We start from the raw sequence: 15,354 nt of genomic DNA, 5'->3' as shown, positions 1-15,354 counted from the left end.
AGAGGGTTATTTCTTGGATAGCAGCCTCTTAGTCCATGGTGATCTGAACTGTAGACAGTGATCCATCAGCTTCCAGTTCATGGCAGGGCTGTGCCATGGTGGTTCCCAGGTTGTTCCTGACCATCCAAACCAATTTCCTTTCAGTTGAGGGTGACAGTTTAGGTTTTCTTGAAGCAAAGTGGCTTGGCAAAGTGACTACACCTCACGATAACTTGGATACAATTGTTTGAACTGATCTTGGAATTTGCAGTTGTTTAGAAATGGCTCCAAGAGACATTCCAGAGTTGTATATATCTGCGATCCTCTTTCTCAGATCTGCATTGAGCTCCTTGGACTTTCCCATTTTACTGTGTGTTGGTCAATCGAAAGAGTGCTGTACACAAACCCTTTTCATGAAGGCACAGAGAAGCTACCAGTTGTAGTCAGTCATGATCACTAACAGGAAGTTAAGAGGCCTCAGCCTTGGCAAGATAAGAGACGTTTTGGAAGTTTCAGCACCTCTGAATTAATAATCTAAGTGAGTGTATGTAAATTTTTGACCCTGTATGTATAATTTTGACCCTGTGTTGATTTCAGAAAACCCAGAGAAAATTAAAACTTGTGCACTAAATTCTAGTGTTTTTTTTATTTATTAAAGATGTATGCTGTATAATCATTCTGCCACAGAAAAAGAACAGTTCAAAGAAATTACTGAAAGCCCAAATATTGCCATGATATTCAAATCCAAGATGACATTCATGTCACTGTATGTAAACTTCTGACCACAACTGTATTTGTTATATTATATCTGCATCTATGACAGTAAAGGCTAAACCTAGAGAGTTTCAGTTAATTACTTCAATGAGAAATGAAACACTAGTTTATCCAGGCTGCGGGTGATCGGAAAAGCTGTCGTTTTAACGTTTCGTATTAGACTACACTCATCCTCTGACATGAGTAACACGAGTTGCTCTCATGTTATGATATGAGCCACATTTCTGTGGAAAAGACAAAGCTTACTTTGGTGCATTTCTCTGGAAAATTGTTTTTTGGACCATTAAAATTGATTCCATCATTTCTCACGTCTCATGCAACATCAAAACAAGTCTGTAAATAGTACATGCTTTTTGATTCCAATCTGTAAAAGAAATCTCTTTTTATTTTCACTTAATTTTTTTTTGCACTTGGATATTAGTGTCGTAGCGTTGACACAGTAACCTTGCATAACTGATAGAGACTTGATTGATTGAGAGTGATCATTTTTATCTGATTAATAATCTAAGTGAGCGTATGTAAATTTTTGACCCTGTATGTGTAATTTTGGGGCGGCACGGTGGTGTAGTGGTTAGCGCTGTCGCCTCACAGCAAGAAGGTCCGGGTTCGAGCCCCGTGGCCGGCGAGGGCCTTTCTGTGCATAGTTTGCATGTTCTCCCCATGTCCGCGTGGGTTTCCTCCAGGTGCTCCGGTTTCCTCCACAGTCCAAAGACATGCAGGTTAGGTTAACTGGTGACTCTAAATTGACCGTAGGTGTGAATGTGAGTGTGAATGGTTGTCTGTGTCTATGTGTCAGCCCTGTGATGACCTGGCGACTTGTCCAGGGTGTACCCCGCCTTTCGCCCGTAGTCAGCTGGGATAGGCTCCAGCTTGCCTGCGACCCTGTAGAACAGGATAAAGCGGCTAGAGATAATGAGATGTACCGTATGCTGTACAATCATTCTGCCACAGAAAAAGAACAGTTCAAAGAAATTACTGAAAGCCCAAATATTGCCATGACATTCATATCCAAGATGACGTTCATGTCACCGTGTGTAAACTTCTGACCACAACTGTACATACAGAATGATAATGAATCATGTCACAAAGCAAAATTTGTCTCAAACTGGTTTCATGAACATTAAGAGTTCAGTATTCTTCCCAGTCACCGGATGTGAATCCAATAGAACACCTTTGGGATGATGTAGAATGGAAGATTCGTAGCATGAAAGTCCCCCTGAAAGTTCTGCAGGGATTGTGTGATGCAATCATGCCAACATGGACCAGTATCTGAAAGGAGTGTTTCCACCATGCCACAAAAACCAGGTGGTTTTGAGAGTAAAGGGAGGCCCAACCCAGTATTAGTATAGTGTTTGTAATAAAGTCCTTGTTGAGTGAATGTCTGTTGGTGCTAGGGAAACAATCATGGGTTTCCCTGGTCTTAAGCCTTAAATCTCGGCATATGGCACAGTTGAGGGGGCGCAGGGATAAATTGCATACTGCTGCAGTGACACAAGCCACCGACACCTGCTGTGAAAACTACAGAGAGCAGGACAGAGAGAACGCGAAAGAAAACAAGCAGCGCAGCCCTTTTCATCAGTTACTGTCAGTCGTAGAACACCAGTGCCTGAAAAGGGATTTTTAAAAAAGGATTTAAGGAAAACATCCTGTCAAGATGAGAGTGATAGACCTCGACGAAGCAAAAGATTAAAATAAAAGTTATTTTTTGAATAGAGAGAGAGGATTAAGAACAGACAAACAAACATCGCACATCAGAGAATGTGCGGAACAGGCAGATAATTTGATATAATACAGAAGAACATTCATGACGCCTGAAAGAATCAGGATGCTGGCCTTGCATAGAATTTGCCTATTCTAGTCTCATAAGAGTTACACTGCTCAGTGATGACTGGCAGAGATCTCAGCTTCTCATTTGTATAATTGCATGGCATTGCTTGCTTCCTTTCCTCCACCTGGGGACAAGAAGAAAGGAAGCAGTGCAGCAATTGTATTCATCAGAGACTTCCTTGCTCACTGATGCCTCACTTTACTATGTGTTGCTCATTACTTGTTATATGTGTGTGTGTGTGTGTGTGTGTGTGTGTGTGTGTGTGTGTGTGTGTGTGTGTGTATATTAGTCAAGTCAACTTTATTGTCAAATATGCTATACATGCTCGACATACAGCACAGATTAAATTTCAGTCCTCTCTGACCCACGGTGCAAACAGGCAATGCAATAAATAAAAATAGAATAATTGGAAAAAAAACCCAATATAAACAGTATAAACACTCTAGACAGGAACTAGACATAGACTAAACACTCAAACAATATAAACAGTATAAATAAACAGTATAAACACTAGATAAGAACAAGACAGACTAAACACTCAGACAATATAAACAGTGTAAACACTAGATAAGAACTACACACAGACTAAATACTCAAACAGACAATATAAACAGTATAAACACTCTTGATATGAACTAGACATAGAGTTGTGTTCAAAATAATAGCAGTGTGTTTAAAAACGTGAGTAAAGCTCAAAATCCTTATAATAGTTTTTATTTCCATGCATTGGGAACACTGCACATTATATCCTACATCAAAACATGAAGAAAAATGTATGAATATTTTAATTACTTTACAGAAAATGAAGAAAAATGAACATTGGGCTGTTCAAAAAAATAGCAGTGTCTGCATTTTTCATTACAAACTCCAAATATTTACTGTATAAACTGAAAAAATCTTAAGGATTTAGTATTCCTGTGAATCACTAAACTAATATTTAGTTGTATAACCACGGTTTCTGAGAACTTCTGGCACCTGTGAACAGGTATTCCAGCCCGGGATGATTTGACAACATTCCACAATTCCTCTGCATTTCTTGGTTTTGCCTCAGAAACAGCATTTTTGATGTCACCCCACAAGTTTTCTATCGGATTAAGGTCCGGGGATTGGGCTGGCCACTCCATAACTTTCATTTTGTTGGTCTTGAACCCTGATGCTGCTCGCTTACTGGTGTGTTTGGGGTCGTTGTCTTGTTGAAACACCCATTTCAAGGGCATTTCCTCTTCAGCATAAGGCAACATGACCTCCTCAAGTATTCTGATATATGCAAACTGATCCATGATCCCTGGTATGCGATAAATGGGCCCAACACCACAGTAAGAGAAACATCCCCATATCATGATGCTTGCACCACCATGCTTCACTGTCTTCAGAGTGTACTGTGGCTTGAATTCAGTGTTTGGGGGTCGTCTGAAAAACTGTCTGCGGCTCTTGGACCCAAAAAGAACAATCTTACTTTCATCAGTCCACAAAATGTTTTTCCATTTCTCTTTAGGCCAGTCGATGTGTTCTTTGGCAAATTGTATCCTCTTCAGCACATCTTTTTTTTAACAGTGGAACTTTGCGGGAGCTTCTTGCCGATAGATTAACTTCACACAGGTGTCTTCTAATTGTCACGGTACTCACAGGTAACTTCAGACCGTCTTTGATCACCCTGGAGCTGATCATTGGCTGAGTCTTTGCCATTCTGGCTATTCTTCGATCCATTCGAATGGTAGTCTTCTGTTTTCTTCCACGTCTCTCTGGCTTTGCTGTCCATTTTAAAGCACTGGAGATCATTTTAGCTGAGCAGCCCATCATTTTCTGCACTTCTTTACAGTATACGTTTTCTCCTCTCCAATCAACGTTTTAATCAAAGCACGCTGTTCTTCTGAACAATGTCTGGAACGACCCATGTTTCTCAGGTTTTCAGAGAGAAATGGATGGACAACATGTGCTGGCTTCATCCTTAAATTAGGGCCACCTGACTGACATCTGTTTTTTCACAGAATGAATGACCTCACTAATTGAACTCCACGCTGCTATTATTTTGAACACGTCCCTTTCACTTAATTATTCGATTACACAGACTCAGGAGCATGCATATCATGAATGTTGGGTCTGTTGGTTTTCTATGACTCTACTACACCTACTGGTAAATTATTTGCCATGTAGTAATATAATTTCCACCAAAAACAGTGATTGATCTGGTTAGTCATGTTGGACTGCTATTATTTTGAACACAAGTGTAGACTAAAAACACACACACACACACACAAATTGGTTCAAATAACCAAACAGACAAGGGCACTTGAGGTATAGCAGGTAAACATGAAATAAGCAGTATAGACAAACTAGCAGCTGTTAAGATGATAATATTAGTGTTTAGTCTACGTCTATTTCTTATCTAGAGTGTTTATACTGTTTATATTGTTTATTTCAATTATTCTAGTTTTTATTTATTGTATTACCTGTTTGCACCGTGGGTCAGAGAGGACTGATATTTCATCTGTGCTGTATGTCGAGCATGTATAGCATATTTGACAATAAAGTTGACTTGACTTGACTTGATTACTGACTTGTTGCCCAACTGTATAACCTGTCACTGGTCATAACAGATCTGCTTATTCACAACAGGGAGCAATTATGGGAAGCTCAGCCCATTTCTATTTCACTATTATTGTTAATCCTTTGTTAATCAGTGTTAGTTGTTCTTTACTATCTTATTTTGTATTTCGACATTCTTGTCAGGTTTGAGAATTTATACCACACACTTGCATCACATCCTACAATAACAAGGAAGCTTGTGTATCCTCTCTTGAAGAGCCTCCTCGCCCCTCAATTCCTCTCAGTCTATTTAAAGGACTAATGCATCCTTAATGAAGGCACACTTCATCTGACTTCAGGGTCATGGACTGAAAAGATGTCGGAATGAGGCATGAATTAGAGTAGGGGGGTCTCAAACGTTTTGTAGCCAGGAACACCTTTAACTGTAAACTGAATTTCAGATGTATTGTATACTACAGATGTATTGTATTTAAATGTATACCGTAATATTTTGTCTATTTATTATGCCTTTAGAGATTTCTGCTCCTGAATTTCCAGTGACAAAACACATTAATTCCATGGTGACGTTACTGAGAGGCCTTAAACCCATTCAGTTCAAGGGAGCAGTGAAGCAGGCTTTCTACCACTGTAACCAAATTAAGAAAAAAAAAAAAAAAGACCCCCTGGCCAGATTTGCTGCTGTCTCAAAAGTCACCCTAATCTTTGCAGTCCTGCTCCAATTTATACTTTTGGGACAGCATTAAAAAGTGCCATTCCACCATTGGATGTATTCTTTGGCATAAAATACAATATATTTTATGACAACATGACTAGACAGAGAAATCTTTTAGCTTCAAAATGATATATCAAACATAATTTCGACCAAAGTCACCTACCCTTTTAATTTCCGCGCGGTAGTGAAACGTGATGTCATCGGCAGGTTCCCCTTCTTGTGTACCACGTGTCGGTCTATTTTTAGACCAGGAAACCCCCAAAGTGAGAGAGTCATTTCTCCTCGTATATGGGGGCCAAAAAAATTGCAAAAAATTTTGAGTTAATCTTTCAGTTAGCTAGATTTATTGGTATTAGCTAGATTTATTGGTATTATTTTTATCGTGTTCTATCCGCCATTGCTGATAATATGTGCCACGTTACACGTCACGTGGTACACAAGAAGGGGAACCTGCCGATGACATCACGCGCGGAAATTAAAAGGGTAGGTGACTTTGGTCGCAAAATTAATATACTTGTCGTCAAAAAATTATGTTTGATATATCATTTTGAAGCTAAAAGATTTCTCTATCTAGTGATACCATTTATATATGTTGTCAAAATATATTGTATTTTATGCCAAAGAATACATCCAATGGTGGAATGGCACTTTAAGGTGAAGTACAGAGGCAGAATTCTCAAGTAAGATTGGGTTAAAAAAAAAAAAAGGAGTGTTTAGGATAAAAGTATTCTTGACACGGAGAGGACAGCCACTGAGTTGGCTTTCAGATAAAAATGTCTTCAGACAGTAGCATGTTACTCCAGAGAGCCTTACTTTAAATTCGGAAAATTATATCCAACCCCAATTCCAAAAAAGCTGGGATGCTATGTAAAACGTAAATAAAAACAGAATGTGATGATTTGCAAATTCATGGAAACTCTGTATTTCATTGAAAATAGTATATCGACAACATATGTTGAAACTCAGAATTTATTTATTTTTAAATATATGCTCATTTTGAAAATGATGCCAGAAACAAGTTTCAAAGAAGTTGGGACAGAGGCATGTTTACCACTGTTTCATCACCTCTTCTTTTAACAACACTGTGTAAATGTTTAGGAACTGAGGAGACCAATTTCTGTAAATTTGAAAGTGAAATGTTGTCCCATTCTTGCCTGATATCGAATTTCAAATGCTCAACATTTCAGGGTTTCCTTTATCTTATTTTGCGCTTCATAATGTGCCAAATGTTTTCAGTGGAAGACTGGTCTGGACTGCAGGCAGGCCAGTTTAGCACCTGGACTCTTACTACAGAGCCATGCAGTTGTCACATGTGCAGAATGTGGTTTGGCATTGTCTTGCTGAAATAAGCAAGGCCTTCCCTGGGGGAAAAAAGAATCGTGTGGAGGGCAGCATGTTGCTCCAAAACCTGTATATATTATTTAGCATTAATGATGCCTTCCCAGGTGGGCAAGCTACGTATGTTATGTGCACTAATGCGCCCCATACATCACAGATGCTGGCTTTTGAACTGTGTGCTGATAACAAGCTGAATGGTCTCTCTCTTCTTTAACTCAGGAAAAAAATAATTAAATTTCGATTCATCAGGCCCCAGGACAGTTTTCCACTTCACCTCAGTCCATCATAAAAGAGCTCGGGCCCAGAGAAGGCAGTTGTGTTTCTGGATATTGTTTATAAATGGTTTTAACTTGCATTTGTGGATGCAGTGACAAACTGTGTTCACAGACAAAGGAACACTTCCTAAAACCAGAGTCCATGCATCGATTTCCACTACAGAATCGTGTCTGTTTTTAATGCAGTGCCACCTGAGGGCTTGGAGATCACAGACATCCAATGCTGCTTTTCAGCCTTGTCACTTGCATACAGAGATTTCCCCAGATTCTCTGAATATTTTAATGATATGTCTTGTAGATGATGTGATCCCCAAATTCTTTGCAATTTTACGTTGAGGAACATTATTCTTAATTTGTTACACTCTGCCTTTCACAGAGCAGTGAACCCCTTCCTATCTTTACTTCTGAGAGACTCCACCTCTCTGGGATGTTCTTTTTATATCCAATCATGTTACTGACCTGTTGCCAATTAGTTCTTTTTGTTGTTAATAAACATTACACAACTCTTCCAGTCTTTTGTTGCCCCGTTCTAATTTTTTTTTTGAAACATGCTGCTGGGACTAAATAAAAGAGCATATATTAAAAATATTTTTTTCTCCCAGTTTCAACATTTGATATGCTGTCTTTGTACTATTTTCAATTAAATATAGGTTTCCATTATTTGCAAATCACATTGTTTTTATTCATTTAACACAACGTTCCAACTTTTTTGGAATTGGGGTTATAAATAGGTTGATGATAGTATTTTTTTTCATTCAGTAAACAAATTAAACCTAAAAATTTAATTGAAAAACATTTAACCAACAGTTAAATACTACAAAGAAGCTGTCACTATATGTTATCTGTAGGACTGAGTTGCCGTTGCTGAATTCCTGAACAACACATTTTGGAAATCTGAGTCCACCATTCTGTCCTCACCTGTTTGAGTGGCAGCAGCATGAACTCCTCGGTCTTGGAGACCTCCACAAAGTGCTGCAGGACATATTTGTGGGCAGACTTGAGCAGGTCGCTGCAGGAGTGTGTGTCAGCAAAGCCACGGATGCCCAGGCAGTTAGAGGGGTCTAGCTGACTGAGCAGGAACTTGCAGCAGGCGTCTCTCACCCCGTTCAGCTGCAGGAGGCTGGCCGCCGGGAGCAGCGTCTTCACGCACCATACACACAACCAAGAGCCATGAAGCTTAGCCATAGCCAATATATACTGTCCATTACAACCTTTTTTTCCTGTATTATCATAGGGCTTGAATAGGTAAAGCCCTGTTCAGACTTGGTATTAATATCTGTCTCTGGTGATCCAATCTCAAGTGAATAGCAGAGAACAATAGGCATTTTCATTTGTCTTGAATGCATTTTCACTTGTGATTGCATTTCATGACCCATGATAGCAGGGTTGCCAGGTATCAGGATCATTCCCCAAAAAAGTGTGTATATTTAGCCATGGAACATCCATCCATCCATCTATCCATTATCTATACCACGTATCCATCAGGGTCGCAGTTAAGCTGGAGCTGATCCCAGCTGACTTAAAGCAGATACGCAGAACCATGGCCTCACTTTTGTTTATAAATGCCTTGAGACCTCAAGAATGGCACAGGAATAGTTTTAAGCATTAACAATAAATCTAATATAGTAATTTTTACGATTAAAGTGATTTATATAGGTAGCGGTCTGAGTGAATGATCTTGACATCTGCAACATCACAGCAGGAAGTCTATCGGTCTCATCGCCATTTCCGCTATACTAAAACACAGAGCTGACTGCAACTCCGATCCTCCATTTTGAGCTAATTTATTGCCATGCCACATAGATGTGTTGCTGGCCGGTGCAGCAACACGACAGAGGGTGGATTTACGTTGCATTCATGGCCCAAGAATGTTCAAACTGCAAAGATTTGGACGCGTTTTGCGAGACGTTCACGGGCACATTGGGCACCTACGAAGTGGTCTCTCCTCTGCTCTGCACATTTTACTGAAGACTCGTACGAGACCTCTGATCTGTTGAGGAGCGTTGGCTATAAGCCCGTATTGAAAGAGGGTGCAGTACCAACAATTAAATAAAACTACAAGAAAAGGAAAGCATTTATTTTATTTATTTATTTTTAAAAAGGAAAGTGAGTTCAGTTGCACCAGTTCTCCCGGAGTGTGAGCCGAGGGTTGTTGGTAAAACCTGGGATGGAATGGGACGTGACATATCGCTCGGGCAGTGACCTCCCCGCGATTGTTGCTAAAACCGGTGACGTCCCGTCCGTCCCGGGTTTTAGTAATTACCTGAGCCGAGCAGGAATGGCAGAGTACTCAGTATGAAGAAAATGGAGAATGAGTGCAGCAGCCGTCTGATTTCTCCGCTGGATATTGCTGCCATCTCGCCCTTACGTGGAAGAAGCGAATGAACGGAGAACTGAACAAACAACTGAAAGTCAGATTGTTTAAAAACAATCGGCCACAAGGTCAGCCTTCAAGAAGCGAGAACACGGACGGGTAAGCTCCGACTCTCATTTGGATATAAAACAACAAAAACAGCACGTTTACCTGCATTTAGATGAATACATGTAACTTGTATGGTGTGTTTAAGTTACCGGTATAAGATTATTTAATTTGCTTCAGAATGTGATTGTCTCAGTTCATCTGATTATTTAATTAGCCTTTTACGTTTTATCAGTGAAAATGCATGCATGTACATGTATGTTGCATAAGTTATAACACCTATCCTGTTTTAATGAGAGTCAACCCACAATCAATGAAGTCAAATCAGTCTTAGTTGAGCAAGTCGGTGACGGTATTTCTTACTTTCACCATAAATTTTTATTGATATGACTTTGGTCTATAGCTGTCAAAGGCCTCGGCCTTAAAACCGGTTACTGCTGTGATGTCACGCACTCAGGGCTGGCTGGCTCAGCGGGGCGGCTCGAATACCAACTTTGCGGTCGATTTTAACTCTCAAAAATATATTTTTTATTCTCATTTATGCAGCATCCAAGAGTCAAGGATGGAGATACTATCCACTCAGAAATGTATTTAAAAATAAAGGTTCTGCGTATCTGCTTTAAGACAAAAGCTGGGGTACACCCTAGACAGGTCACCAATCTATCATAGGGATAACACAGAGATGAACGACCATTCACACTCACAACTATAGGCAATTTAGAATACACAGTTGACCTAATCCAAATGTCTTTGGACTGTGGGAGGAAACCAGAGCACCTGGAGGAAACCCACACAGGCAAATTGAGAACATGCAAACTCCACAGAGAAAGGCTCCAGTTGGCCAAGAGGTTTGAACCCAGAATCTTCTTGCTGTGAGGTGACGGTGCCCAGCCATGGTACAGGATATCTTACAACCCCAAATCCAAAAAAGTTTTTAAGAAATTTAAATATAATTTTAAGAAATTATATGTCACTGATTCATGACAATATGAACAACCTAAGCATCTGACAGTTTAATTACAACCCCGATTCCAAAAAAGTTGGGACAAAGTACAAATTGTAAATAAAAACGGAATGCAATGATGTGGAAGTTTCAAAATTCCATATTTTATTCAGAATAGAACATAGATGACATATCAAATGTTTAAACTGAGAAAATTTAGCATTTAAAGCAAAAAATTAGGTGATTTTAAATTTCATGACAACAACACATCTCAAAAAAGTTGGGACAAGGCCATGTTTACCACTGTGAGACATCCCCTTTTCTCTTTACAACAGTCTGTAAACGTCTGGGGACTGAGGAGACAAGTTGCTCAAGTTTAGGGATAGGAATGTTAACCCATTCTTGTCTAATGTAGGATTCTAGTTGCTCAACTGTCTTAGGTCTTTTTTGTCATATCTTCCGTTTTATGATGCGCCAAATGTTTTCTATGGGTGAAAGATCTGGACTGTAGGCTGGCCAGTTCAGTACCCGGACCCTTCTTCTACACAGCCATGATGCTGTAATTGATGCAGTATGTGGTTTGGCATTGTCATGTTGGAAAATGCAAGGTCTTCCCTGAAAGAGACGTCGTCTGGATGGGAGCATATGTTGCTCTAGAATCTGGATATACTTTTCAGCATTGATGGCGTCTTTCCAGATGTGTAAGCTGCCCATGCCACACGCACTAATGCAACCCCATACCATCAGAGATGCAGGCTTCTGAACTGAGCGCTGATAACAACTTGGGTTGTCCTTCTCCTCTTTAGTCCGAATGACACGGCGTCCCTGATTTCCATAAAGAACTTCAAATTTTGATTCGTCTGACCCCAGAACAGTTTTCCACTTTGCCACAGTCCATTTTAAATGAGCCTTGGCCCAGAGGAGACGTCTGCGCTTCTGGATCATGTTTAGATACGGCTTCTTCTTTGAACTATAGAGTTTTAGCTGGCAACGGCGGATGGCACGGTGAATTGTGTTCACAGATAATGTTCTCTGGAAATATTCCTGAGCCCATTTTGTGATTTCCAATACAGAAGCATGCCTGTATGTGATGCAGTGCCGTCTAAGGGCCCGAAGATCACGGGCACCCAGTATGGTTTTCCAGCCTTGACCCTTACGTACAGAGATTCTTCCAGGTTCTCTGAATCTTTTGATGATATTATGCACTGTAGATGATGATATGTTCAAACTCTTTGCAATTTTACACTGTCGAACTCCTTTCTGATATTGCTCCACTATTTGTCGGTGCAGAATTAGGGGGATTGGTGATCCTCTTCCCATCTTTACTTCTGAGAGCCGCTGCCACTCCAAGATGCTCTTTTTATACCCAGTCATGTTAATGACCTATTGCCAATTGACCTAATGAGTTGCAATTTGGTCCTCCAGCTGTTCCTTTTTTGTACCTTTAACTTTTCCAGCCTCTTATTGCCCCTGTCCCAACTTTTTTGAGATGTGTTGCTGTCATGAAATTTCAAATGAGCCAATATTTGGCATGAAATTTTAAAATGTCTCACTTTCGACATTTGATATGTTGTCTATGTTCTATTGTGAATACAATATCAGTTTTTGAGATTTGTAAATTATTGCATTCCGTTTTTATTTACAATTTGTACTTTGTCCCAACTTTTTTGGAATCAGGGTTGTACAGAGAACTATAATATCATATATAAATTAAATAAAATTTTAATAAGATTTAACCAAAATAGTAACAACTCAATTAAATAAATACTGCACTGTCTTAGTACTACTAAAATGCATCTCTCTCGCTAAACACTTTCCAACAGAATTTTTAAAAAGCACTAGAAATCCTATCGGAATGTATTAAAGGAATTTGCTCATCTGAAAACTTTGACTGAACGTTCTCATCTCATTATCTCTAGCCGCTTTATCCTGTTCTACAGGGTCGCAGGCAAGCTGGAGCCTATCCCAGCTGACTACGGGCGAAAGGCGGGGTACACCCTGGACAAGTCGCCAGGTCATCACAGGGCTGACACATAGACACAGACAACCATTCACACTCACATTCACACCTACGGTCAATTTAGAGTCACCAGTTAACCTAACCTGCATGTCTTTGGACTGTGGGGGAAACCGGAGCACCCGGAGGAAACCCACACGGACACGGGGAGAACATGCAAACTCCGCACAGAAAGGCCCTTGCCGGACACGGGGCTCGAACCCAGACCTTCTTGTTGTGAGGCAACAGCGCTAACCAGTACACCACCGTGCCACCCTTGACTGAAAGTTTTCAAACAAAATGTAAAAATGGCACTATAAATACTACCATACTATCAAAATATACTCCGCAAAGAAATTCACTCGAATGCAAAATTTTAGTACGACCAAAATACACTCACTCGTAATCTTTCACTTAAAACATCAAAACTCGATCAAAATCAGTCACTTTCCAGATAATTCACTTGTAAACTTTCACTTAAAACTTTCAAACATAAATCAAAATAGCACTAAGACACGACCACACTATTCAAATACGCTCACCAAACAAATTCTCGGTCATGCAAAATTTCACTAAACACTTTAGAAGTTGTACAGTTTGTTTCTGAAATGGTATAGAAGACTAGTTTAATTTCACACTCAAATGTCCATTATCTTCTGATTTAAGGTATCTTTACCTTAAAATGTGTAACTGGCTGGTCGAACATTTGCTTATCCATGTTAATTCATTCTCCCATGCAATGTGGTATTTGCATTCATATTTTTGCCATTTGGTATTGGGTTTAGTGGCCATGATGAATGACTGCTTGCAAAAAATGTCGGACAGCCTGGGTGAATCCTACATTACGGAAGTGACTGTCGTTCTGTTCGTTGATTGGTTAAAAATCAGTTGACGTCAGCAGTGTTTCTCATACGATTCTGACTGGACATAATCAGGAGTATTTTTAACTTGGCAGTAGGGATTTCCCAAAACCAGGAGATTATCCAGTTTTTAACAAATACGATTGTGAGGCGGGAGACGGAGGCTAAAATCGGGAGCCTCCCACCGAAATCGGGAGGGTTGGCAAGTATGCTCAGTTTGACCATTTGTAAAGTCCCAAACTGTAGCCAGGGAGGGTGAAGGCTAGCAAATGGTTCTTCCGAGACATATGAAGCTACAGTTGACCTAGTATGGAGGCAAAACTTAAAGTTGTACAGAAGAAGGCGTTTTAATCCAAGTTGGAGATTTAATTAAAGAGTGCTTACTATTTTGCTTGGTAGCAGTTCAAATTAATGTTCAGTGTATGTATGGGGGGGGGGGGGGGGAAGTAAAAATCAATCCACAGACAAAAAACAACAAAAAAAAAACTGGTATCAGACACAATCAATGGCCGGGGGGACAAAAAAAAAAAAAAAAAAAACACACCATCGACAGGATAACATCTCTACAAAGTGAAGTCACCACTGGACTAGCACTCCTGCTGGCTGGCTGCAGTATAATGTGTAGCACCACTTATCCTCATGCGTTTCAGTGACAAAACAGCCTATTTTTCCATGTCACTTTTCTCATCTCAACTATCTTTCAAACAGTTAGTTTTCCCCATGCTGATATCTGCGCAGTTTTTATTTTCATCTCATTATCTCTAGCCGCTTTATCCTGTTCTACAGGGTCGCAGGCAAGCTGGAGCCTATCCCAGCTGACTACGGGCGAAAGGCGGGGTACACCCTGGACAAGTCGCCAGGTCATCACAGGGCTGACACATAGACACAGACAACCATTCACACTCACATTCACACCGACGGTCAATTTAGAGTCACCAGTTAACCTAACCTGCATGTCTTTGGACTGTGGGGGAAACCGGAGCACCCGGAGGAAACCCACGCGGACACGGGGAGAACATGCAAACTCCACACAGAAAGGCCCTTGCCGGCCACGGGGCTCGAACCCGGACCTTCTTGCTGTGAGGACACAGCGCTAACCACTACACCACCGTGCCACCCGCAGTTTTTATTTTCCCTAAGAAATTAGTTTTTCTACTATATCGTATGAAGGCGTGGATCCACTTGGGAATGAAATGATTAAATGACTGACAGCCTCTGTGATGCGCTGGACCTTGGTATTGGGAGAAGGGGTGGGTCTACCAAATGAGCAGGTGTACTTGACTTCAACTCTCATCCCTACTGTGCAGACTCCAAATTTAACATGGCGGAGGAGTTTTGGCTTCATTTCTATAGAACAGAAGGGCCATGGAGAACATGGAGCCACGCCTTCTATGTTTTTTACAGTCCTTGGACACAAAAGTAGCTCATTCCACATGAAAACTGTGAACATGGCAACACCGGTGAGGTCTTTTGAAGTTCACTTTTGATGGATGTACTGCAGTTCACACTCGGATGAATGCATCACTTGAGTTGGATATTAATACCAAGACTGAATATGAATAGACGCTGAATTCAACACTGATTTTATGAACAGAAGCCAGGAATCTTAGTCTAAATTGGGACAAATCTTATTATTTGTCTAGACACTTTGATGTGATTACTTGGGAAATGTCGGCGTCTGTA

General features: G+C 40.4%; 1 protein-coding gene across 3 annotated transcripts in view; it reads right to left on the bottom strand.

The window, feature by feature from the left end:
- The window catches only part of klhl17 (kelch-like family member 17), a 78,736-nt gene that overhangs the window by 26,168 nt on the left and 37,214 nt on the right, over window positions 1-15,354 (bottom strand). For 2 of the 3 annotated variants that reach the window (XM_060938307.1, XM_060938309.1), the window contains exon 4: window positions 8,372-8,593. The exons of the other annotated variant lie outside the window; for it this stretch is intronic. In XM_060938307.1, coding sequence (XP_060794290.1) covers window positions 8,372-8,593 — 222 coding nt within the window. The remainder of the gene's footprint in view (window positions 1-8,371; window positions 8,594-15,354) is intronic. 3 annotated transcript variants of the gene reach the window in all.

The sequence above is a fragment of the Neoarius graeffei genome, chromosome 13, assembly GCF_027579695.1.
Source record: "Neoarius graeffei isolate fNeoGra1 chromosome 13, fNeoGra1.pri, whole genome shotgun sequence".
Taxonomy (NCBI): Eukaryota; Metazoa; Chordata; class Actinopteri; order Siluriformes; family Ariidae; genus Neoarius; species Neoarius graeffei.
This window is presented reverse-complemented; position numbering and strand designations above follow the sequence as displayed.